This window comes from Pelobates fuscus, chromosome 1, assembly GCF_036172605.1.
Source record: "Pelobates fuscus isolate aPelFus1 chromosome 1, aPelFus1.pri, whole genome shotgun sequence".
Lineage (NCBI taxonomy): Eukaryota > Metazoa > Chordata > Amphibia > Anura > Pelobatidae > Pelobates > Pelobates fuscus.
The window spans coordinates 115,873,015-115,899,463 of NC_086317.1; the positions used below are offsets into that span (position 1 = coordinate 115,873,015).

The following is a 26,449-nucleotide window of genomic DNA, read 5'->3' on the forward strand; positions in this document are numbered from 1 at the left end:
GTGGCGAGGTTGGGGTCCTGCCTGGTTCTACCTGGTATAGTGGTAGTCCTTGAACTTTTTGAACTGTCATTTTATAAGGTGGTTCTGTGATCTGCCATTTTGTCTAGGTCTCTGATCGTCTTGACTAGGGGCGCCTAGTTAACCAATTCACCTGGGGGTCTTTTCCAGAACTCTGTCCAGGGCTCCCACCTCCAGAGATATTTATACCTTTTCCCCAATGATGACCAGTGTATTTCCTCTATTTCTCTGGTTCGTTCTACTCTTTGTACCCACTGCTCTTTGGATGGTGTATTGGCGTTCCGCCAGTGTAGTGGGATAAGCGCATTTGCTTCCCCCAGTAGGAGGTGTAGCAGCTGTTGCTTATGGGGATCTGCAAACGTGCGAGGCCAGCCTAATAAGACCTGGGATGGGGGATATGCGAGTCGGTGGCTTCAATATTTTATTTATTTCGGAAAGTATGAGGAGCCAGAAACCTTGTATGTCTTGGCAACTCCACCAAATATGTTCTATACCGCCCTGACCATTTGAGCATCTCCAACATATGCTACTGATGGAAGGTCAAATTGAGTGTAACACAACTGGAGTCCTGTACCATCTGGTGACTCTCTTGTAAAAAGTCTCCCTGTGTGCTACACTGATCGGGGTTTTGATGCCTGTTTCCATGATACCTGACCAGTCTTTGTCAGAGATATGTATACGGAGGTCTTTCATCCATTTCTGTTGGAATGGCATAGTTTTGTGTTCCCCCTCAGTTCCCTGTAGGATACGGTAGATTTTAGATAGGGGGCGTTTAGGGTCACTCTTTGGGCCACAGAGATGTTCAAAGGGTGTGTCCGCTCTCTGTTTCCAACGTGGAAGGACTGTTCGTTTTAAGAAGGCTGTTGTGCTCTACCTATCACATCTAAATGGATGAGCGTATCATGTCTGTGTGGTCTATTTATGATCTTGACAGTAGGTGGGTCCCCCGAGATCATTTCGGTTATCTTTGGGGTGGGTGATCCAGTGAGGCAGTCCAGGAGTGGTCCTCCTCGTCCCCCCTGAAAGTCAGGATTGTCCGCTATCGGGAAGAGTCTCGATAGTCCGGGTGACAGTGCCCATATGTCTTTGTATCTTCTCCATATCGTGAGGACGTTGTGTACTAATGGGTGCCGTGTAGGGGTGAGCGCTGTGAGTTGGCATGTTTGCCATGGAAGGGAGTGTAGGGGGACTGATATAAAGCTCTGTTCTAGGGTGTACCGTGATTTTTTCCTGTTGGTATCTGTCCATTCTTTTAATCAAGTGAGCAATACTGCTACGTAGTATTTGTATAGGTGGGGCAGTCCTAGTCCACCCCTGCCCGTGGAGGAGGTCAGTGTATTGTGGGCTATTCTCACTGGTTTGTTACCCCAGATGTATTTAATAAAGATTGTGCGCATCTGTTTGAAGAATGCGCCTGAGAGAGGAATAGGTAGAGCCTGGAAAAGGTATAGTATTTTCGGAAGGACCATCATTTTCAGAATGCTGATCCATCCCATTAAAGAAAAATAGGGTAGATCCCACTTTTGGAGGTCTTGTTTAATATTTTCTATGGGGGGGTAATTAAGTTTGTATATGCTTTTGGGTGACGAGGCTAGTCGTGTCCCCAGGTATGTCAGTCCTGTCTGAGTCCAAGGGAAAGTATGCCTCTGTTGAATATGTGTTTGCAAGGTCGGGGGTACTGAAATCCCTAGAATTTCGCACTTGTCTGTGTTTATCTTAAAGTTCGAAAGGGATCCGAAGGTGTGGATCTCTGTAGTTATGTGTGGTAGTGTGTTGGTGGGGTCTGTGAGCGTGAATAGGACATCGTCCGCAAATGCGGATACCTTCACTTCTCCTCCATGATGGCGATAGCCCTGTATTTCAGTGTGGAGATTGCAGTCAGGAAAGGCTCCATGGCCAAGACAAACAAAAGGGGTGAGAGGGGGCAGCCTTGGCGGGTGCCATTGCTTATTGGGAATGGTGCGGATAGTTGGCCATTTATTCTGACATTGGCCGAGGGTCCCCTATAGAGGGTTTGAATCCAATTCCTTAGTCTAGGGCCCATCCCCAATACCTCCAGGGCCATGAATAAATAAGACCAGTCCACCCTGTCAAAGGCCTTTTTAGCGTCAATAGCCATCAGCAGAGTTGGTGTTTTAGTCACCCGTGCTCCATGAACGATGTTTAGGATTTTCGTGGTATTATCTCTAGCCTCGCGCCCAGGCACAAAGCCCGCCTGATCAGGGTGGACTAGGTTTGGTAAAAGAGGTTTAAGCCTATTGGCAATCATTTTCGCCATTAGTTTTAGGTCCAGATTTATCAGTGATATGGGTCTATAGCTACCACATTTTGTGGGGTCTTTGCCTGGCTTGGGGATGATAGTGATGGATGCCCGTAGCATTGGAGGTGGTAGGGGAGTGTCATGGGTAAGGCCATTTATTGTTTGCAAAAAGTGAGGGGCCAGTTCTTGCGTGAGTCTTCGGTAGTATCTAGCGGTCAGTCCATCTGGGCCGGGGCTTTTGCCCTTCGGCAGTGCTTTAATTGTGGAAAGCAGTTCCGCGTGTGTGAATGGTTCGTCTAGTGTTTGTGCTTGGTCGTCTGGGATCTTGCATGGTAGATTTGTAGAAATATAGTCCCTCAGGTTGTGGGTTTGTACATTCGGGGGGGTTAAGTTATATAGGTTAGCGTAGAAAGCGTTGAACGCCTTGGCTATATCCTCTGTGGTATTATGTTGTCTACCTGTGTCATCTGTTATTTTATCTATAAATGCTCTCTGCTGTTTGGCTTTCAAGGCTCTGGCCAATAGTTTTCCACTTTTGTTGCCCTGGGCATAGAAAGTGCCTCTTGTCAGTTGAAGTGATCTATTTGCCCTTGCGATAAGTAGTGATCTTAATTCTAGTCGCAGGGCTGTTAATTTCTGGAAATTATCATTGCTTGTTTGTGTGTGGCCTCGGCTGTGTGGATGTCTGCTGTGAGCGACACTATTTTATGCGTCCTTTCTTTTTTAATTCTAGAGCCCCATTTAATAAGGGTACCTCTGATAACTCCTTTGTGGGCTTTCCAAACCCAAGGGTCTGAAACCTCGGTGTTACCATTTTTTATAAAATATGTATCTATAGTCTGTCGCAGGTCATCTAGCACTCTGGGGTCATCTAGAAGGGTTTCGTTTAAATGCCAGTGTGTAGTGGGTTTTAACTCGTTCTGGAGAACGACTGTTAAGGATATTGGGGCGTGGTCCGACCACGTGATGTTACCTATGGATGCTCCATGTAATATGGGGAGATGTCTATGGCTAATTAGGAACATATCGATTCTGGAGTAGCTCTTGGCTGTTTGAGAATAGTACGAGTAGTCCCTGTCTTGGGGATGCATTATACGCCAGCAGTCCGCTAGCTGGTGGGTATGTAATGCGTTGGAGAACATCGTCCTAGAGTCAACGTTTTTAGAGGAACTGTCCATTGAATGGTCAAGGACCATATTCCAATCTCCGGCCGCCAACACAACACCCTCTGCTAATGTGTCTAATTTGTTCAAACATGACCGTATGTAAGAGGCTTGGTCTGCATTAGGAACATATATGCTTGCTAATGTTATAAGGGTACCATTATACACCCCTTTCACAAAGACAAATCTGCCCCTAGGGTCAGTTTTAACCCCCTTTTCCGTGAAGGCGGCATTGGAGGCTAAAAGTATCGCAACACCTCTGGATTTTGTTTTGCGTGTTGTTACTATAGTATGCTATATTGCTTCGTTTGTAGCAAATTTTTGGTTTGAACTCCCCTCTAAAGTGTGTCTCCTGTTGGAAGATTATTTCGGCACCCTGTCTATCTATTTCTTGTGCTAGCATTGTGCGTTTCATGGGGGAATTTAGTCCCCTCACATTCAGGGACATTAGTTTAGTTTGAGTCATGGTGGCGGGTCCGGTGGCAGAGGCTTATCGAATGAGTCAAGGATATTACCAGTGAACGTTGTTTTCTTTATGATGGTAATGGCAGGGCCGGTGTGGGAGGGGTGAACAAGGGACAACCATAAACTATTTACAGTATAATGATATGTGAGAGTCATCTCGGGTGGTGAGATTGGCACTGCACTTGTGTCCACAAGTAGGGTCGAGTCGCCTCTCTGGGGGTGGTGGCTGGGGCACCCGACCGGGGGTATCTAGGGGTCCCAACGGGGCAAGTATGGGTGTTTTATATCTACCCCTTACCCAGCTAATCGAAGGGGTTTACGGGGTGTGCGTAGGTGTAGTATCAGTTTTAAGCCCGTGGGCCAGATTAGGACCTTTTTTTTTTTTTTAATTCTCATTTTGTATAGCCCTAGGGCCCGGTGGCGGCAATAAAGTAAGTTTCTATAAAAAGCATAACATAGTATAACATTTCAATATTGGCATCACAATGCGGAGATCATTTAAGTTCATTGGCGTGTCACTCTACGGTGAATGTGTACAGTGTATTATCGAAAAATAGAATAATAGAAAGAAGTAAAAGTTAGTGTGTGGTTATACAACCGTAACAGTTCTCAGGCTGGTGCTTCCCTGGTTGAGGTGCTCGTGTCCGTTCCAGGGTGATTCTGCCTTCGTCTTTTCCTTGGGGATCTTTGCCATTTGGGCTTTTGTGAGGTCTGCTTAGACGGAATGTCACCCAGGCCTGTCCAGTCCTCCACTTCGGATGGTGGGAGTTTCAGTGCCCTCTGGAACTCAGGTACATCCTCTGGTGAGGTTATAGTGTGAGTCTTGTTTTGGAGGTTAACTGTTAGTGCAAACGGGAAGCTCCATCTGAACTTGATTTGTCTCTCGAGCAGGGCCTGTGTAATAAGCCGTAAGGCTCACCTGGCTTGCATTGTGGATGGTGCTAAATCCTGAAATACGGTCACTAGGTGGCCATCTACTGTTATGTCTTTGTTTTGGCGGGCTTCGTAGCTTATCAGGCGGTAGGTTTCTAGGCCTGATAGCCCTGTGAGCCCTATTGAATATGAAGGCTGTATCGTTGGGTCTGGCCAGGATGCGGTTAAAGAGGGTGGTTAGGACCTGTATGGGGTTTTCTGGGATACCCTCTGCACTCTCCGGAATGCCCCTCACCCGCAAGTTGTTTCCGCGCCCCCGGTTATCTACATCCTCTAATCTTCTTTGTAGGTACCTTATCGCTGCTGCGTGTGTCTCCTGAGTGGAGTAAGATTCAGCCCATTGTTTTTCAGCATTTTCTGTTTCTTCCTCTAGGGCCTGCACTCTGCACGTCTGCATTCACTGCCTGGAGTTTCTCACTGAAGCTGTCCTCCAGTTTCTGGAACATTGCTGCCAGGTCATTTTTTGAGGGCAATTGGGTCAGCAAGGACCGGATATCTTGTTCCTCTGTGGAACCATCTGATGCTGTCGGGCTTGAAGGCTGGCTGCCTCTTGTTTGTGCCGCGGGCGCCATTTTGTCCCGTCTTAGCGGGTCCGTGTTTTCGCCGAATAAACGTCTGAGGGAGGTTTTAGCTGCCAGTGTATCTGATGTGGGGGCATTCCCCGTTGCATTGTGATGCTTTTTCGTTGCCATTTCAAGTTGGTCGTGCCGTTTTCTCCTCTTATCTCCCAGTCAGGGTCTGGAGCACAGCGCTCATGCGGCCATGTCCTTCAGCTTCCAGGCAACGCCCCCAGAGTGTGTATTTTAGGAATGTACAGGAGTCTAGTGTGTGTTTGAAGGACCCAGAATGTGTAGGAGATCTAGTGAGTGTGTGTATATAAGGATTCAGAGTGTATAAAGGGATCTAGTGATCCAGAATTGGGTAAGGGATCTAGTGTGTGTCTGGAACGTAATGTGTTTAGGAGTGCAGTATGTGTGTGAGGGGTGCTGAAGTATATATATATATATATATATATATATATATATAAATATAAATATGTTCGGACGTATTGTGTGTGTGTTTGGTGCAGTGTGAGGGGTGCAGTGGGTGTCTGTGAGGGATGTAGTGTGTATGTGAAGGGTGCAGTATGTGTGTGTGATGGATGCTGTGTTTGAGGGGTGCTGTGTGTAATGTGTGTGTGGGGGCTGTGTGTGAGGGTGCTGTTTATGATGTGTGTGAGGGTGCTGTGTGTAAGGGTGCTGTGTGTGATGGGTGTGAGAGTGCTATGTGTGATGGGTGTGAGAGTGCTACGTGTGAGAGTGCTGTGTGTGATGGGTGCGAGAGTGCTGTGTGTGATGGGTGTGAGAGTGCTGTGTGTGATATTGCTGTGTGTGATGGGTGTGAGAGTGCTGTGTGTGATGGGTGTGAGAGTGCAGTGTGTGATGGGTGTGAGAGTGCTGTGTATGATGGGTGTGAGAGTGATGGGTGTGAGAGTGCTGTGTGTGAGAGTGATGGGTGTGAGAGTGCTATGTGTGAATATTAGAAGGGATTGTGTGTTTGGGGGGTAAAAACAATAAAATAAAAAAAAACATAAGCAGGCATTAAATCCCCCCTCCCATCTTACCTTTAGCCTGGGAGGGGTGGACCGGCACGGTGGTACCAAGGAGAGAAAGGAGGGGGAAGACCGGCACTCGCACTCTGACTTCTTCCCTGGCGATCCAGTGGTGAGTGAACTCTAGCCTGTAGGCTAGAGTTCACTCTCGCGAGAACCGGTCGTTGCTGTGGCAACGCTCCGGATCTCGCGAGAGGAACCCGGCGGAGCTGCAAGTTAGAGCTCCGCCGGGTCCTCTTCCTCCCCAGCCGCATGTTTATCCAAGTGGGCCGGTGAGGGAGATCTTTGATCTCCTCACCGGCCCTTCATTGAAAACAGCGGGGCCGGCACTCGGATAGCGCTGGCCCTGCAGAGACCGGCAAAGAAGATCCTGGGACCTCCCCTGCCGGCCTCGGCCCATGGCCACCGTGGCCCACCGGGCATTTGCCCGGTGTGCCCGATGGCCAGTCCGGGCCTGGTTGCCCTGGTAAACCGCAGCAACGCTCTGATTGGCTGGAGATCGCGAGACACTTCAGTCTGCAACTCTGCAATCAGCGGAGCTGAAGTCTCGAGGTGATGGGCACTCACCCCCAGGGCAGATTATGTCGCCGGGCCTCCTCCCTGTTTCAGGTCCACGGTCATGAGCCTAAGACCCAGCAGGTTAGTCTGCCCTATGGTGATTTAGGCGGACACAAGGCCCAAGCCAGCATGAGGCCTTAGGCGGTAGCCAAAATCACCTAATTAGAGAGTCGCCTCTGCATATATCACTCTAGTATCCAGTGGTGTACCTACCACGGTCGCAGCTCCTGTGACCGCAGGACCCAGCTTAGCTTTAGGGCCGGTGCACAGCCCCACCAGCCCGGGAGCCCACGAATGGTCAGCAGGAGGGGGTACTGCAGCAGCCAAGAACAGGTACAGGAGGGGGGTAGGTAATGTGACTAATTGGGGGGCTAGGGAATAGAGACATGGAAGGGGGGGCTAGGGGAGAGAGACACATAGAGCGGGAGCTAGGGGAGAGAGACAAATAGAGAGGGGGCTAGAGGAGAGAGACACATGGAGGGGCTGGGGGGGGCTAAGGGAGAGAGACTAATGGAGGGGCTGGGGAGACTAGGGGAGAGAGACCAATGGGGGGCTAGGGGAGACACATGGAGGGGTTGGGCAACTAGGGGAGAGACACGTGTGGGGGCTAAGGGAGAGACAAATGGAGGGGCTCAGGGAGCTTGGGGAAAGGGAGACTAATGGAAGGTCTGGGAGGGCTAGGGGAGCTAAGGAAGAAAGACAAATGGAGGGGCTGGGGAGACTAGGGGAGAGAGACCCAAGGGGAGCTAGGGGAGAGAGACCCATGGGTGGGCTAGGGGACAGAGACACATAGAGGGTCTGGGGGGACTAGGGGAGAGAGACACATGGAGGAGCTGGGGGGCTAGGGGAGAGATACACATAGGGCTAGAGGACAGATACACATGGGGTTAGAGGAGAGATACATGTGGGAGGGCTAGGGGAGAGATACGTGGGGGGTTGGGAGAGAGAGACATGTGGGGGGTTGGGGAAGAGAGACACATGGAGGGGCTTGGGGAGAGAGACACACGGAGGGGCTGGGTGGCTAGGGGAGAGAGACACACGGAGGGGCTGATGGGGCTAGGGAATGAGACACACTGAAGGGCTAGGGGTAGAGAATGAGACACACGGAGGGGCTGGGAAAAGGGAATGAGACACACAGAGGGGCTGAATGAGACACATGGGGGCCCCTCGGCAATATTCACACCAGGGCCTGGTAGTTTCTAGTTACGCCTCTGCTAGTATCCTCAGTTTGATAGTTTCTTACAGTACTAGTTTATGCATGTAATGTTTAATAACCTCAATCTGTTTTCACCAAATACCTCATAATGTTGTACCTTTCATAATGTTTATAAAAAATAAAAAATGAAGGGGATATTTTTTGTAAACCAATCACTTGTTATAAAGGCAAGCTTCATTATTATTCTTAGTATTATTATTGGCATTTATATAGCGCCAACAGATTCCGTAGCGCTTTACAATATTATAAGGTATGTGAGGTAGAGGTTACTCTGGGAGGCCATAAGCATTCCTAAAGAGATTGTTTTTTTAGGCGCTTCTTAAACGATTGAAGACTATGGGAGAGTCTGATAGTGGTAGACAGGCTATTCCATAGGAAGGGAGCCACCCATGAGAAGTCCTGCAAGCGTGAGTTGGCCGTATGGGTGCAAGCAGTGGACAGGATAAGGTCATGGGCGGAGCGGAGAGACAGAGAAGGGGCATACCCATGGATCTGTGAAGAGATATAAGAGGGGCTAGAATTGTTCAGTGCTTTATAGGTGTGGATTTGTACTTTGAATTGACTCCTATAGGATACAGGAAGCCAATGTAAGGACTGACAGAAGGGTGAGGTGTGAGAGGAGTGACCATAGATATAGAATACCTAGATGCCGCATTCTCTTCTGAGCGGTGAGAAATGCGGCAGCCATCTTGGACCGGTCGCCGGTAGGGAGGCCATAAGCATTCCTAAAGAGATTGTGTTTTTTAGGCGCTTCTTAAACGATTAAAGACTAGGGGAGAGTCTGATAGTGGTAGACAGGCTATTCCATAGGAGGGGAGCCACCCATGAGAAGTCCTGCAAGCGTGAGTTGGCCGTATGGGTGCAAGCAGTGGACAGGATAAGGTCATGGGCGGAGCTGAGAGACCGAGAAGGGGCATACCCATGGATCTGTGAAGAGATATAAGAGGGGCTAGAATTGTTCAGTGCTTTATAGTTGTGGATTTGTACTTTGAATTGACTCCTATAGGATACAGGAAGCCAATGTAAGGACTGACAGAAGGGTGAGGTGAGAGGAGCGACCATAGATATAGAATACCTAGATGCTGCATTCTCTTGGACCGGTCGCCGCTCTACTGAAGCTATTGAAGAACACTTGGAAAGCCCATCTCACTAAAGGTAAGTGATGGACTTGGGGGCACTTATAGCCCTTAATGCCCCTACCCATTAATGCCCCTACCCCTAATCCTTAATACCCCTACACACACAGTATTAACACCCCTATCCCAGCACACATAGTCCTTAATACCCCTACCCCAGCACAGGAGTATTAACACTGTATGGGGTATTAACACCATAGGGGTAGGGGTATTAAGGACTAGGGATAGGGGTATTAACACTGGGTGTGTAGGGGTATTAAGGATTAGGGGTAGGGGCATTAATGAAATGGGGTAGGGGTATTAAGTGTCCCAAGTCCTTCACTTACCTTTAGTGAGATGGGCTTTCCAAGGGTTCTTCAATAGCTTCAGTAGAGCGGCGACCAGTCCAAGATGGCTGCTGCATTTCTCGCCGCTCAGCAGAGAATTCCATAGACGTGCGGCATCTAGGTATTCTATGTCTATGAGAGCGACTGGAGAGGAAAATCAGTCTGGTGGCAGCACTAATTACAGACTGTATCATTGGTCACTAACATAATTGTCAAATTCAAATGTTATTGCCAGTTGCTGTCTGTTGCTAAAGGACAGCATTCCTGCTGTATGTTGGCACAAGATTAATAAAAGTATGCACGTTCAACTAAAGTTTACTTATATCTGAGCATCTGTATACACCTCGTATAAAAAGCACAAGTATGCAGCAGGAAGCAATGTTTTAGTTCCCTGTTTCCTAGTGACCTGAACATAGCACAAGCTATGTTTAATGATGAGCTTGCTGTATACTTATTAGGAAAGTTCCTTGGTGTCCCCAAAAGCGGGACAACAGGGAACTAAGTCATGACGGTAGGACAAGACCCAAAAATCTAGACTGAAAACGACAATTGGGAAGCCTGAAATATCACACTACCTGTACACCCTATTCTCAAACTGCATGCATACAAAATGACACATCAGAGAATTACATTTCACATTCACTCACTGACACTTCAAAGAAATATACCCCTCTTTCACACATGGACACTTTATGGTAATGCACCCCCTCAATTACACATTGAGACTTCACGGAAAGACCCTCCCACTTTCACACACTTACTCTCGATGAATAGTATATGTGGAACTGCACTCACTCCCACTAATCTGAGCCAGGGTGCTTGCTGAGCCGGAATCAAACACCAGATTTGCAAACATTAGTAATGTAATAGAGGTCCAGGCACTCCTTGGTTCAAGACAGGCACTTTATTAGGAACCACAACAGCTTACTCTCGATGACTTACATCCCCATTATTTCTCATCACAAACATGGACATCTCTAGAGACCGTTACTCAGATGGCCACTAGAGGTGATTCCTGGATTGCACAAACATTCGGTGTCTCCACGCCCTGCATGGAGGTGCTGCACGTTCAATGCATCTCTATGAAGACAGGATGATCGGCATAGAGCTTTGCCGCACATGATCAACAGCCTCCCAATGCATTCCTATGGGAAAGCATTGGATTGGCCGAGATCGTCAAATTTAATGATTACAGCCACGGTGGTGAGACCTTTGCGGTGCTTTTAAAAGAAAGGCAAGGGAGGCCGGCCACCTAAAAAATAATTTAACCACTATAGTGTCAGGAATACATGCTTGTGTTCCAGGCACTATAGTGTTCATTAAATCCCATCATTATTTAGATGGTAGATCTTAAGTGTTTTTAAGTGTGTTAAATTTTGAGAAAAAAAAAAAAAAAGTTAATTGAAACAAAAAACTTTCTCGGTCAAAAAAGATCGATAAAACAGTCGTCGAATATGTCAGGGTGCAAAATGTATTTGCCGAACATTAGACTTCGTTGGCGACTATTTGACAAATCAAAGTTTCCTCGAATTATTTCTTTCACACTTTGGCACCTATGGGAGTAACTACGGTAGTAGCTTAATGTAGGATGTAAATAAAGGTCCTAAATGCAGATCATTTGTTGGGTTAACAGCGTCAGTAATTAAAAAAGCTTACTGCCAGAGTAGAAAAAAAACAATACTTTAACATATGACATGGCCATGTATGATATATACACTGCTCACACACAACCAGCTCAACCATTATATAACACCTCTCACTAAACATCACGCATTCCCAGTCACACGGCAGAACACTCCAGCTCAAAAAACACACAGGAAGCAATCTGTTCGAAGAACTCGGGAATAAAAATGACAGCCTTAGGCTCCAAAAACATGGCCGCCGGAGGTCTGTTGCAACTGTCACCATAGAAACTGGACCGGAAGCAGGGAGCAGTCTGGGAGCGGAAGTCAGGTCCCGGCCACAGCCGGATGTTCCTGTCCCAGCGCCATAGTTTTTGTTTTCTTTCCTGTCAAGCACTCACCTGGAGGATCCGGTCTTCAGACAGGGTTATTCGTTCCATGGTAAGATTTAATAAACATACCACACGTGTTCCGGCCTGGCGTATATAGTCTTCCATTACTGTCACATTGCCGGGCAGTGTATTCGTGGAATTGAGGATTCTGTGAAGTGTATATCGCCGGCAAATTGACGGATATGTGATGCATAAACGCAAAATGAATGATTATTCAGTTAAAGGGTTAATCAAACCGTCATGATCATTTCTGCTTTTTGAAGTGTTCACGGTGGCAGCAGCCTGGATGTGCAGTGTATCTGCTTGAAACACATGCAGATATATTTCTATTAATATGTTGGGGACAAGCTGCACCACCAATGCACTTGACCCAGGCAGCCCAGAACACTCTTTTAGGGTTGCCTGGTGTCAATTTTGTGCATAATATACTTTTGTTGTCAGAGCCTGCAAGGGAGAAACAGGTCTCCCTTCCCTCCCACAGAGGAAACCTCATCTGCTATTTATTTTATTTTTTTAATCCAGGCACTCCCTATCCCCCTCTCCTTGCTGGCAACAAGCATGTGCATGCATGCTGAGTCCTTTTGAATGGATCTCTGTGCCTGACACTGGATTGAGTTGAGTAAACTTAAAAGTGCCCCCAACCCCCCCTATGCTGCAGAAGAAGTTGAAAACTCCTTCTGTCACTTACCTGATTCCAGCGCCTGCTGCTCCAACGAGGGAGACCACACACACACATGTGCGGCGATGAACACGCTCACATTAGCACTTCCCCCATAGGAAAGCAGGTGACACTGGATGTTTATTAAAAACTGCAATAAGTACCTTTGCAGGCGTAAGCGACCTGTGACACCGCACCCAGACGACTTTATAAGCTGAAGTTGTATAGGTGCCTTTAAAAAGAGTAGTAGCACTACACATTGAAAAGGGGTATTTTTCTCTGGAATTAAATATTTTTAAAAAGTAAGGTTGTGGGGACAGGATCTTTGCACCATAACCATTTCAGTAGGATGAATTGGTTATAGTGCTTAAAGTGGTCTTTCAAGACTTTGAATCAGTACTCTCACACAATGACTTAAAGGAACACCCCAAGCACTATAACTATTTCAATACACTGTTTTGCTTTTGGTGGCAAGAGTGCCCTGGCATCTCCCAATGTAAGTAGTCAAACCATTTTAGAATGGCTTGACTTCTTATCTGAGAACTCTGAGTGCCGCTCCTGACCTCTCTGGGTGTCTGAAACTCATCCTCCTGAGCGAACAGTGCAGGGCTAGCTCATTGGCTGAGAGTGTCAACTGATCACTCTCATCCAATGAGTTAAGCTCTGCGCTTCCAGCTGCCTTGAGGTTGGGAACAGTAGGGCTTAGTTTAGCTAACAAGCTGTTAGCAAAGAGTTGGGGCATGGAGTACGACGAGCCTCAGGAAAGAAGTCAAACCTTTCTGAAATGGTTTGGCTTCTTACTTTGCATGAAATGTTATAGTGCTTGAAGTGTTCCTTTTAAGGTTATTGTATTGAGTTTGCAAACAAAGATGTTACATACATTGGCACCTAGCATACCTGTGATGTAAATTGTATACACTAAATATTAAAGTTGTAGTTGTTCTGGTGTCTACTCCGTGTCTCTGCAACCTTTTTAATGTAAACAATGCCTTTCAGCTTATTGGCTCAGAGCACTCTGCTGACACAAAAGCTTCTGGCTCCACATGAGGCTGCAACCTGCACCCAGCAGTTCCCAGGGGTGAGGACTGGAGTGGTTAAGGTGCTTGGAGTGTTCCTTTAATGAATATCTATGAAAATGACTGAAACACAGATCTATCTACACACTCAGATGTTGATGTTTTTAGTACTTACAATGTGCCAGTCCTTCTGTGGACTGCTTTTGATACCCTATTAAATAATAAGCCAATTAAATGTTAGACTGTACGTTTTTGGTAATTAATGCAAATATATTTTTTTTATTTGCTATTTCTAGGGATTTTGATTATGGCTGCAGCTACTATAGTCCACGATACATCCGAAGCTGTAGAACTGTGCGCATCATGTGGCCTTTTTCTAAAACCTATCACAAAAATGATCATCAGTGTGGCACTTCCTCAACTGAAGCAACCTGGAAAGTCCATTTCAAACTGGGAAGTTATGGAGCGTTTAAAGGGCATGGTAAATAACCACCAGTTTTCTACTCTGCGTATTTCCAAAAGCACAATGGACTTTATCAGATTTGAAGGAGAAGTCGATAACAAAAGTTTGGTTAAGGCATTTGTCTCTTCTCTGGATGGAAAAAGTATAAAACTTAGCGGATTCTCCGATATCTTAAAAGTAAGAGCTGCTGAATATAAAATAGAATTTCCCACTAGGCATGACTGGGATTCCTTTTTCCGTGATGCAAAAGATATGAATGAAAACTTACCAGGAGAAAGACCAGATACAATCCATCTCGAAGGATTACCATGCAAGTGGTTTGCCTCTAAAGATTCTGGCTCAGAAAAACCAAGTGAAGAAGTCCTTGTTAAAGTTTTCAGTGTATTTGGGCAGATCAGGAATGTCGATATACCAATGCTTGATCCTTACAGAGAAGAAATGACTGGTAGGAACTTTCATACATTTAGTTTTGGTGGCCACTTAAATTTTGAGGCATATGTTCAATACAAGGAGTATGCTGGCTTTGTAAAGGCTATGAACGCTCTTCGGGGAATGAAACTAATGCATAAAGGTGAAGATGGAAAAGCAGTGGCATGCAATATAAAGGTGTGTAATATTGAGCTTTACAAATATATTTTTATGTTTATGTAGTCTATCACTTTGCTGGTGTACTATTTCCCAAAAGATCATTTTTTGAAAAAATGTTTACCTCAAGATATGCTAAACAATTCTGAGGTGGTACCATTCTAATTCTAACTATACTAAAATTAGAATTTGCAAATTTGTGAAAGAGATCGGAGTAAGGAACGACCGATTATCGGTCTGGACGATATTATAGGCCAATATTCTGAATTTTGGGCAATATAGGTATCTGCCTAGAAAGATACTGATATTGCCGATAATGCAGATCAGGGCATGATAACTGAGATGGTTGTCATGGGCCTGGGGGCCCCGCAGCACACTCATACTTCCCTTCCCAGCAGTTCACTTTAGCTCCCCTGTCTAAATGTTGCGAGTCCCGAAGCAGTCAGAGCGTTGCCACAGGTTACCATGGCAACACTCCATGCGGCACATAGGCCACGAGAGTTAGACAGGGGAGCTGCTGGGAAGGGAAGTTAGTGTTGCTGGGCCCCCTCTGCAGAGTCCATGCCATATCCCCCTCCTCCCTGGCCAGGTAAGAAGCAGGGAGGGAGTGGACTAAAACACTGCAGTCACGCTGACGTTCTTCCGCTGCTCCCTCGCGTACCCTGCTGTGATGTTCGTAGCTGGGAAATGTCACTCCAGACCTGGCATCATGAAATGGTGCGTGTGCGAGGGAGCAGAGCAGGAAGATGACAGTCATGCTGGACCCCAGGGAAAGGATCCACTCTAGCTCTCCAAACAGTATGGAGGTTGCGTGGACTTACACTAAAAAAAATGATTTGTCTTATTTTATCAGAGAATGTGTGTGTCTGGCATTGTGTGTAACTATGTGTTAGTCTGTCAGTGAGTGCATTTGTCTTCTTTATGTGTAAATATGAAGAAACACTATAGTGTCAGGAATACAAACCTGTATTCCTGACACTATAGTGTTAAACTATTTTGGTTACCGATCCCTCTGCGATTGCATGGGGAAAGGTATTTTTTTTTTCTCATGCCAAGCTGGTCTTGCCGCAACTGGCCCCATCTCTATTGTTGAGATCATCAGTGTTGCTGATCTCCACCAATCCCATGATTTCCTAGATGACAACAATGGAAGGCTATTGCGCATGCACTACAAAACAACGTGCTGGACCAATCAGTGTCTCCTCATTGAGATCCATTGAATCCATGGATATTCAGTGTCTCTATGCAGACCATGGAGAGGCAGAACATAGCTGCACACTGTTAGGCAGCACCTCTAGAGGTCTTACTAGGCAGTAGTGCTTACATTGAAAAGCCTGCAGGGACAGGCTATAGACACCAGAACATTAAGCTGTAGTGGTTCAGGTAAATATAGTGTCTCTTTAAGATTTGGTACTTTTGGCATTGAAATAAAAGCTTTGTTTAAAAAAACGGGAAAAAAAATGCCTCCTAGATTCAAAAAGCCCCGCCCTAAGGGGTGAATAAACTATATTGATTTTATGTTTTCGTGCTGTTCCTGTTCCTCTTTGTATTTATGCTTTCATTATCTGGGTCTAACCTTCTGCAACTCCAGAGCAGTGAGTACTTGAATTGTGATTGTATTGGCATTATTAAACCATGGATATGTGTGGGTTTTTTTTTTGTGGTTTTTTTTTTTTTGTTAGTTAGGAAATCTCACCCTAAATAAGGATTTTCTAATAAGGATGTTTTGTCATGCTGTCTTGCAGGTGTCTTTTGATTCAACCAAGCACCTGAGTGAGGCATCTATGAAAAAGCGGCAGCTGGAACGGCAGAAACTGCAAGAACTGGAGCAGCGACGAGAGGAGCAGAAGAGAAAGGAGAAGGAAGCTGAAGAGAAACAAAAGGAAGAAGAACGGTATGGCAGTTTAATATTTTAAGACAGAAATAGAATTTAAGCCGGCAGAATAGATAATATGCTTGTACGAAGTCAGACTTCTTTTTGAATCACATTCGCAACATCCCCAAAAAACACCAAATGCCTCCATAGCTGGCAAATGTTCATTCAGACGTAATTACATGTAGGAAGCGGTACTTCACAAACAGGTTTCCATTAGGTAATCTATCTTTTTACTGAAGTTTAATCGGTTTATCACACAATATTTCAGCACTGTGTTTTGCTTTGTAACGTTGACAAGAGACATCTTTTGATTTAGGCTCAAAATGTTTGGACTTCTAATGGTTGTAAAGCAAAGTCTTATTTTTTTTTGTTTTTTTTTTTATATTTTCCAGAATTTTCATTTCGGTTTGGTGCATCCCTATTTCTTATACAAGTTATATTGATATGCATTTAAAAGTATCTTATCAGAATGCTTATTATTTCTATAAATATGTAAATAATGGCATATCATCACCAAAATTCCACCCCCTTAGGGATCTTTGTCAAAGGCCCCTCATAGAGTCGAGATGTTACTGAGTCCGTATGTTGGTGGATTAAATATTTTTTTTTATGTGTACTTTGGTGCTGTGACTCCATTACTTGCTCACTTGTGCTGTTCAGTGATTGAGGAAACCCTGGAGGCTGCACCATACCCGATCAGTAGTGTGGATATTCCCTTAATAGTTTTATAATGTCTTATATACTTTCTTTATCATGTATCACAGAATCACAATTTGTGCATGATGTGAAAACGTCTCAATGTTTACCCCTTTTAGGTAGTCTAAGCATTTAAAAAACTGATAACTTGATTGGGACCCTCTGAGCACCTATGGCTGCAGCCCTGCTTCCAGATCCTCCTTTGTGGAGAATCTGGTTTGTTTCTCTTGGCTAAGCAGGGTCGCTCTCATTGTCTGAGAACATCATATCAATTCTGCCAACCATGGAGTTCAGTTCTATATTGGGCCGTGCTTAGCGCAGGGAAAACATTGCAGTGCATGCAACCAGGGACCCAAGTAAGTTGTCAGAACATACTTGAACTGTTTGATAAATTACTAAGGCACTCCTGGCACCATTACCACTACCCCAGCCAGTTGTGTTCCCTTAATATATTTATGTATTCTGTTTATGTAGCAACAGATGTAATTTTGAAAGACCTTACTGGTTTGTTTCATACTTACACACGGTAATAGAAATTACACAAACACAGTTTCTAACCATTTTTATGGCACTGTTTCCTGTGTTTTCTAAATAATGGACTAATTGTTGCATTAAAGCAGACAAAAAGAGCAAGAAGAGCTTGAAAAAGAAAGAAAAAGGAAAGAGAAGATGAAGCGGAAGGAGGAGAAGCAAAAAGAACGGGAGGTTAGAAAGAACAAGAAAAAATTGCAAAAATTGCAAGCCGAAGAACAAAAGAGATTGCAGGAGAAAATCCGATTTGAAGAGAGAAGACTTTTACTGGCTCAAAGAAATCTTCAGTCCATCAGATTAATTGCTGAGCTGTTAAGTAGAGTGAAGGTAGGATAACTGAAGTCTCATGTTCTAACTTACAGAGCATTAAATAGATTGAGCAGCTTATTTCATGGCACTCAAAACTGTTTCTAAAATTGTGGTATATAAACCCTATGGGATGCTTCAATCTTTTTATTTTTATAAATATATATATATATATTGTGTGTGTGTGTGTGTGTGTGTGTATGTATATATATATATATATATATATTGTTATTGTTTTAAATTGCACTAACTGTTGCCTTGTGGACGGTGCAAGTCATTTTGTCTCCCAGTCCTGACTGCTCATCAAAATCTCTGCAACATTACAAGACATTTGCTGTAAAATGCCTCTTATGTTATTTTTTTCTTTCTCTGGTGCTATTCAGGACTTGGCTTTTTTTTTTTTTTTTTTTATTTATTAATGTGAGGAAATTCGTGTAGGTTACTTTTTTTTGTTTTTGTTTTTTCCAAGGGGGGGGGGGGGGGGGGAAACCAACATAGTTTTTGAATATTTATATTAGTAATGGGTTACTCTAAGCACCAACACTCAAAGAGACTGTGGTCTGGCATATAACTTAAGCAAAATGGCTGTTTTTCAATTTATTTTTCTAAACTGCCAAGAGTACCTCTAATGATAGAAATATGTTTGTATTTCTAACGTTAGAGTGCTTCCTTAAGCAGCTTGCAGAAATAATGAAATATTCTAAAGCCATGAGGAAAATGGTTGTTTGGAATGTACCTATTACATAAAGAAGCATTGTTATTTTGAGTGTAAAGTAAATTTATCCTTATGACAATTTTGTTGAAATTCTAAAGTACTTACAATATATACATATATGTGCCAATGTATGGGGGGAAAATGTGCCAAAAGGCATGTAGCATTAGGAATACATATCTGTATTCATAATGCTACATTACTGATGTGATTGTTTAGTTTATGGCCACCCAGGCATAAAAAAAAAATGAAATTATTATTATTATTATTATTGCCATTTATATAGCGCCAACAGATTCCGTAGCGCTTTACAATATTATGAGAGGGGATTTAACTATAAATAGGACAATTACAAATAAACTTATAGGAACAATAGGTTGAAGAGGACCCTGCTCAATCGAGCTTACATTCTATAGGAGGTGGGGTGTAAAACACATTAGGACAGGAATTTGCAATCAAATAAGGTGGGCTGCCCTTTAGGAGAGGGTAAGAGGGGTTAGTCTTGGAGGCCATAAGCTTTCCTAAAGAGATGGGTTTTAAGGCACTTCTTAAAAGATGCAAGATTAGGGGAGAGTCTGATGGCGGTAGGCAGGCTATTCCATAGGAAGGGAGCCGCCCGCGAGAAGTCCTGCAAGCGCGAGTTGGCCATACGGGTGCGGACAACGGACAGGAGGTGGTCACGGGCAGAGCGGAGAGACCGAGAAGGGACATACCTATGGATCTGTGAGGAGATATAAGAGGGGCTAGAGTTGTTCAGTGCTTTATAGGTGTGCGTTAGTACCTTGAATTGACTCCTATAGCATACAGGAAGCCAATGTAAGGACTGGCAGAGGGGTGAGGTGTGAGAGAAACGGCTAGATAGGAAAATCAGTCTAGCAGCAGCATTCATTACGGACTGTAGGGGTGCAGTACGGCTTTTGGGAAGACCAATCAGGAGAGGGTTACAATAATCCATGCAGGAAATTACTAGAGCATGGACAAGCTCCTTGGTAGTATCTGGTGCAAGAAAGGGGCGGATGCGGGCTATGTTTTTAAGATGGAATCTACAGGATTTGGCAACATGCTGGATGTGAGGCTCAAAGGTGAGACCAGAGTCAAGTATGACGCCAAGACAGCGCGCTTGCAAGGATGGACTGATGTTGGTACCACAAACTTGAAGGGAGAGCGAAAGAGGAGGATCAGTATTAGGAGGAGGAAAGACAAGGAGCTCAGTTTTTGAGAGATTGAGTTTCAGAAAGCAGGAGGACATCCAGTCAGAGATGGAAGAAAGGCAAGCAGTGACACGTTGCAGGACGGCAGGGGAGAGGTCCGGGGAGGAGAGATATAGCTGGGTGTCATCAGCGTACAGGTGGTAGTGGAATCCAAAAGAGGTAATAAGTTTGCCAAGCGAGGCAATATAAAGAGAAAATAGAAGGGGACCAAGGACGGAGCCTTGGGGGACTCTAACCGAGACAGGGCGAGGGGAGGAGGTATCGTTAGAAAAAGACACTGAATGAGTGTTGGGAGAGATAAGAGGAAAACCACGAGAGGACAGAGTCACAGAGACCAAGCGATTGAAGAGTTTGAAGAAGGAGAGCATGATCAACGGTGTCAAAGGCCGCTGAGAAGTCAAGAAGAATTAGTATGGAGTAGTGGCCTTTGGATTTAGCTGCGATTAGGTCGTTAGTAACTTTGATAACTTTGATGTGAACCTGGAGGTGTGTCTTCAGGATATCTGTCCAATCCAATTCTCCTCATAGAGGAGCATTAGGAGCCTTAGGCACATGTGCCAAGCTTGCCAGGATGTGCCCAAGACTCTGCTATTGAAAATCATTGAATACAATAATTATCTTTGGCAGACCGGTGCAGGATGTCATGGTATGTTGCGGTATGAGAGCCAGGATGGAAGATAACCAGAGTTTGGAGGCATGGAGTGAAGCCACTTTTCAGGCCTTCTAGTTTGTGAAATGAGTTTTGGGGGGGTAGAAGAGGTGGGCAGTACTGCAGGTTACTATAACAACTTTATTAAGATGAAGTTGTTAAAGTGTCTACACTCTTCCTTTAACCCCTTAAGGACCTAACTTCTGGAATAAAAGGGAATCATGACATGTCACACATGTCATGTGTCCTTAAGGGGTTAACGTAGTTTCCACCATGACCTTGCCATTTCCTATTGGCTGTATCTTGCAATAACTGGTGGAACAAGAATCCTTGTGTGTGTTGTGCAAATAGATACCTATGCCATTTCATTGCAACCACAAACATCATCTCTGGTGGATCTCATTTTCTTAGGTAGTTTATATGTAGCTTTTCTGTTTCTGTTACCATGGTGGCAGACATGTCAGTGTGAAGAGCATTTCTGAAAATGCAATATCCCCACTTATGACAGTGCAGCTAAGAGAGAATAATGTGGAGTGTTTTTTTTTTTTTTCTCCCAATTATGTCTGGCAATGATGCAGCAATTATAATTAACAAACCTCTCTTTTTGGATTTGATAGTTATTTAATTTTTAAGATCCTGTGGCGTTTTTTTGTTGGCTAAAACAATGTAAAAAACTGTTTCTTGACTGCTGCCTATTTTACAAAATCATTTTTGCAAAGCTATCTTTCTTTTTAAAAAAAATAAAAATGTTTTAACTTCATCTCTTTGTTAGTCTCTAAAGCTTCATGAAGAGGAACAAAGGGAAGCAGAAAGGATCCGACTTTTACAGTTGGAAGAAAGAAGGAAACGGCAAGAAGCAGAGCTGAGACGTGTGGAGGAAGAAAAACGTCGAGCTCTGGGCCTTCAGCAAAAAGAAAGGGAATTGAGAGAGAAACTTCTGAGCAGTCTCCTTAATAGAAACTTGTGTTCAATCCCCCAAAGCATTGAGGTTTCAAATCCAGTACATTATTTACCTCTTAAACCAAGTGGAAACGTCCCCTATGAATTACCAATTAACGATGTTACATCTACCTCTACTCAGACACCTTCAGACTTTCAACCGCTACAGCCTTACTGTCACTATGCAAATTCACATCTGCAGGGCATTAATGGAGCAAGTTATGAGTATCCTCTGATGCAGGACTGTAAACAAATAAGCAGCATACATCTTGTGAGACCTCTATCTGCATATACCAGTAATTTTGACAATATTAATCCACTTCATAATCCAAATTTAGTTGATCAGAATGTATATGTGAATGAATCTAAACCTCCCCCAATTGTAAAAGAACCAGAAAGCAATAGAGGACAAGAGGTTTCTAGTACAGATTATCATACTGGGGAAAAAGTACATAAACACAAATCAAAACACAAGCGAGATTTGAGCAGTGATAGTGATGGACTTAAAGTTAAAAAAAGACACAAGAAACGTTCCTCTCGTGATTACAGCCCAAAAGAAAGCAGACACAGAGGTAAAGATCGAAGAGACAAATACAGGAGCAAAAAGCATCACAGGAGATCCTGTAGTAGGGAGAGAAAGTCATGCAGCAGCTGAGCATTACACAACTTGCATGTGTTGCTGAATTCATTTTACTTTGAATCCATTTTATTTACAACCCATTCAGGAATACTATGCACTAATTATAAAGTAAGCTACAACTCTTGACCAACATGCTTCTCAGACATTCATCAACTAGTCCTGATTAGAGGTTTGCAAGCTGAACTCAGGTATATCCACTAAAATAACAGTTTGGCAACTTAAAGCAGAACTGTCACCAACACCCCCCCTCCCCTTTAAAAAATTAGTATTTCATATTGATACAATCTTTGAAATACTCAATACTTCACTGAAATTCCAATCCAGTCTAAAAGTAGGGACTACTTAGTCTCAGTATTTTTACTGCGCCTGACACTTCTAGACAGTGGGCGGAGCAACCACCGCCTTGAAGTGCCAATCCCCCAGGCATTACCAGTGACAGCTGCAGGAAATTGGCTCTGTCTATGGAGGATCTTGCGAGATCCTACATAGACCTCAATACTGTAAACTCACGCATGTACAAGATGTTACCATCAGGGCTCTCGGTAAATTATGCAAAGTCCCCAGATAGTGACAGCACCATTTTTAAGGAAGCTGTGAATACATTTCTATATGAGCGTCAGTTTGCTCTATATTCTGTTTTGTTAATCGTCACATGAGTTAAAGCAGTGTACATATGACTTTAACCATTTGCAAATAGATCACAACTATCACTAGATAGTAGGACAGGAGTCCAGTAATCTGCATTCCTAGTGGTAGGGATTTTTGTAATACTCATATCCAAGTACAGTTTGGTAATTACAGACTGCTGCAAGACTGGCAATGTGTAGCCTGTAATTCCAAGCATGTTCTCTGTTATGGGTTTATATAAAATGTTTAAGCTACATTAACTGCTAGGTGATAGTGAAATGCCAATTTTGTTATGTTGAATGATGTAAGGTACATTGGTTTCTTTCTCCATTAGATGGAGAAATTAAAAATAAACGATATTCAAAATCTTTTTTTTTTTTTTCCTTACTGGTGTATCAGCGGTAGCTTACTCTGTTCCAAGGACCACATTTAAGTAATAAACTATATATGTTTTAGTTCTACACAGCTATTTGTTCAGTTTATTTTAATTGTTTTATTGCATCGTGTATTAAAGGGACACTGAAGACCCACTTACGTGTGAAGAAGTGTATCTTCTTTTATATCATTTTACAAAAAGTGCAGATTTCAATAGAAATTATCACTTCTACAAATAAAACTTGTTACACCTCACTGGCAGTCGGTCCTGTTACTTCTTGGTTGTTTAGCTCCCTGGAGCTACACGCAAGAGGCAGGCAATTATGAAGAGCATCTGCCTTGTGTAGACTTCTCATAGAGCTGCATTGGAAAGTCTGTGATTGGTGAGCTACAGCAGGTCTGGAGAGCAGAGAAGAGAACTGCAGCTTTTCCACGCTGTTTTTAGATGTACCCCCTATGAAACCATGCATAATTAAAAACAGGCAAGTTTTTCATACAGATACATTTACTAAAGTGTTTTTTTTTAAGCTTTAGAGTGTCCCTTTAAATGCACCTTCATGATGATTATTTATACTGCGTCAAATGTCTTTATCGATGTTTTAAAACATTATATCCAACAACATTGGCATATATATAATGACTTATGAACCATTGTCAAAACTAAACAAGCAATCGTATGAAATACACATAAATCTTCTAAATATTTGTATATGAAATAAGTAAACTATGTACAGAAATAAAATAAAGTATCAAGTGATTAATAACAGCATAGCACTAAAAAAAATAATAATCCGGAAGCAGAATATGTATTCAGTCAGGTGGGAAAATGGTTAAAGTCCGAATTTATCTTTCACATCTTCCCACATTGACCATTCATGCTGCAATATAGATGTGAAAGTAGATGGATCACGAAAAGCCAAATCACACCTTTTATTTGAACAAATTAGTGAAAGACCTCACCCATAGTTGGTACAGTGGGTGACTTCCAAAGACGAGAGATGATGGAATTAGCTCATATGAGAAGATGGCCTAGTATAATTTTTTTGTATCTAGGCAGGTTAGATGGAATTTTCTTAAAGAGACAAAGACACGGGGATAGTTTTAATTCGAATTCTATTATGTGATTAATTTGAGAATTTTCAGCCAATAAGTTTTAATTTTGGGACACGAATGGAAGACGTGGAATTATGTACCAATTTGACCGCAGTCTCTCCAACATGTATTTTTTACGCTAAGGTGCATGTTAAAAAGTTTAGAAGGGGTTAGGTACCATCTATAAATTAATTTGTAATGGGATTCCAAATGGTTTGCACATTGAGTGACACCTTTAAATGATAATAAAAATTAATTCCACTTCTCTATTGTGTATATCTCACCCAGCTCACTCTCCCACCTTAACATGTAATTCGTTTTATCACACTTCACCTGCAAAAAATTTGTAACACAAGGAGATACTTGCAAAGACAGAATATTCAAGGATTTAATCTTTCAATGTAGGGTAATAACTGCTTGATACAAGGATAAATCTGACTGCCATTCTGGGGTCAAGAAGGATTTTTTTTTTTCCTAGCTTGTTGCAAAATTGTGCTTCAAACTGTTTTTTTGCCTTCTTTTGGATCAACAGCAAAAAAACAAATGTGAGGAAGGCTGAACTTGATGGACGCAAGTCTCTTTTCAACTATGTAACTATGAGATGCTTTGTTTCCGACCAGGATCTAATAAATAGATTTTTTTTCTAATTTTGTCATATCCAATTTTAACACGATCAGATCCTGATCGGAAAGAGCAAAATGTTCTCTAATTGTTGTCACAAGTCTCTTGTGTTGGGGCATCAAGTAAACGTAAATCATATTTATCTTTCAATTGATCGAAAGGCAGAAGGCCATTGGAAGAAAATAGATAATTAATATGGACATTTCTATACTGTTGCACAATTTTGTAAAAGTGCACTCCCCAAAGAAGTGGACTTTTTATAGATGTATAATCTCCAGAAAATTATATTTTATGATGGTCTATCACATTTAACGGGATCCTAATCGGTTGTTACAAAATAGGGCTAATTATCACTAAACACCAATTTGTGTTCCGACGTAAAAAACAAAACTGGCAATTCTCATATTTACAAAGACTAATTGGCTAACATGACCAACCAAATCGTAAACAATAGGCCTGGTGCATTTGGTGTCAGGTTTAAAAGCACTGTGTTTTTTTTCATCAGAACCCTACAGAAAGTGTAGAATTTGGAGTATGTACAAACACTGATTTGAAACATAATGACTCGATAAATACTGAAAATTATAATTTAGATACGTATGAAGTATATACATATAGTCCCGGTAATCTGGCCTGTCCTTAGTGCCTAGTACCATGGGGCACATGAGATAAGGCCGAACGTACACAGGTGTCATGGGTCGTCAACAACCAGTAGAGTTGTAGATTGACATGTTATTGTTATATAACCAGTGTGATAAATCAACAATAGAAATTGTAAAACAGCATTATATGATGTTGAGCTAAAGGGGGTTGCTGAGTCTGACACGAGTTTCTTAGAGGATTGTGACCAAAATGAAAATAGATCCTACTAAAAACACTGTGAACGAAATAGTGAAATACTTCCTAAAAACAGTCTTCCCTCAAAACACTTAAAAATAATCACACAAAAAACAAAGGAAGTAAATCTACTGTGAATAAAAAAATAAATAAAACCGTGCAAAACCCCAAACTTATGTAATGTAAGGAATGCTTAATAATATATCCCTGTCTCTTAAATAAAACTGTACATAGTGTAATAAAGTACAAAATATATGGAGGGTAGGGGATGGTCGAAAACTTGCAAAGTAAAGGGTAATTCAGGCTTGTCTCCCTTTATAAAGTGTAATCCATAGATCTGAAGGTTGTATTCTGAAGAACTAGGCCTAAGAGGTATCAGGCTAGAAAAAAAATCTGCTTTCCACAGATGGTTAGTAGTGCAAAAAGGCATAAAAACAGCAAACACCTGAAAAACTATAAAAACAAACAAAAGTCTCAATATCCAAAGTGTTTCATCCTGTGGTGGACTTCTTCTGAATCTATGATGTATCTAGTGGTCTTCCTTTAAATAGCCCCATTTTTTAATGTGTATAGTTGTGGAACCCAGTCCCACGTGCGTTCCACCTTCCGTGTCTCGGACTGCAGAGTCATAATGTCTTCTCATTCTCTGGAAACACCAAATTCTATTCAAATATCGGACGTACATATGTAGGAGGGCTTCTTGGGAAATGTCTTTTCTTGTATGGATTTTTGTATAGGGTTAAAAATACAAATTGTGTATTTTTTTGTATATATAATTTTTTTTTTTTACATATTTGTATTTTTTTCCATACAGATTTTTATTTGTAGCTTCATATATATGTATGTTTATATTTTATATATTGATACATGTAAAATAGGTTAAAATAAAAGTGCCGCTGATGTATTCAGAAGTGTACAAAATGTGATAAAATACA

General features: G+C 42.8%; 1 protein-coding gene across 2 annotated transcripts; it reads left to right on the forward strand.

Moving 5' to 3' along the window:
- Positions 1-11,663: 11,663 nt before the first annotated feature.
- AKAP17A (A-kinase anchoring protein 17A) lies at positions 11,664-23,227 on the forward strand. 2 transcript variants are annotated; one of them, XM_063444282.1, is made up of 5 exons: positions 11,664-11,729; positions 13,651-14,423; positions 16,148-16,296; positions 17,592-17,832; positions 21,156-23,227. In XM_063444282.1, the coding sequence occupies exons 2-5, from the start codon at positions 13,662-13,664 to the stop codon at positions 21,975-21,977; spliced, it is 1,974 nt and encodes a 657-aa protein (XP_063300352.1). In that variant the 5' UTR covers positions 11,664-11,729; positions 13,651-13,661; the 3' UTR covers positions 21,978-23,227. The 2 variants fall into 2 exon arrangements, with proteins under 2 accessions (XP_063300352.1, XP_063300353.1); XM_063444283.1 differs by having other exon boundaries at positions 17,595-17,832.
- Positions 23,228-26,449: the final 3,222 nt, after the last annotated feature.

Excerpts from the sequence above, each read along its gene's own strand:
- AKAP17A (XM_063444282.1), top strand. The coding sequence starts at position 13,662 with ATGGCTGCAGCTACTATAGTCCACGATACATCCGAAGCTGTAGAACTG. Across the intron at positions 16,297-17,591 it reads AAACAAAAGGAAGAAGAACG|CAGACAAAAAGAGCAAGAAG; the intron begins GTATGGCAGTTT and ends GTTGCATTAAAG. Across the intron at positions 17,833-21,155 it reads AGCTGTTAAGTAGAGTGAAG|TCTCTAAAGCTTCATGAAGA; the intron begins GTAGGATAACTG and ends TCTCTTTGTTAG.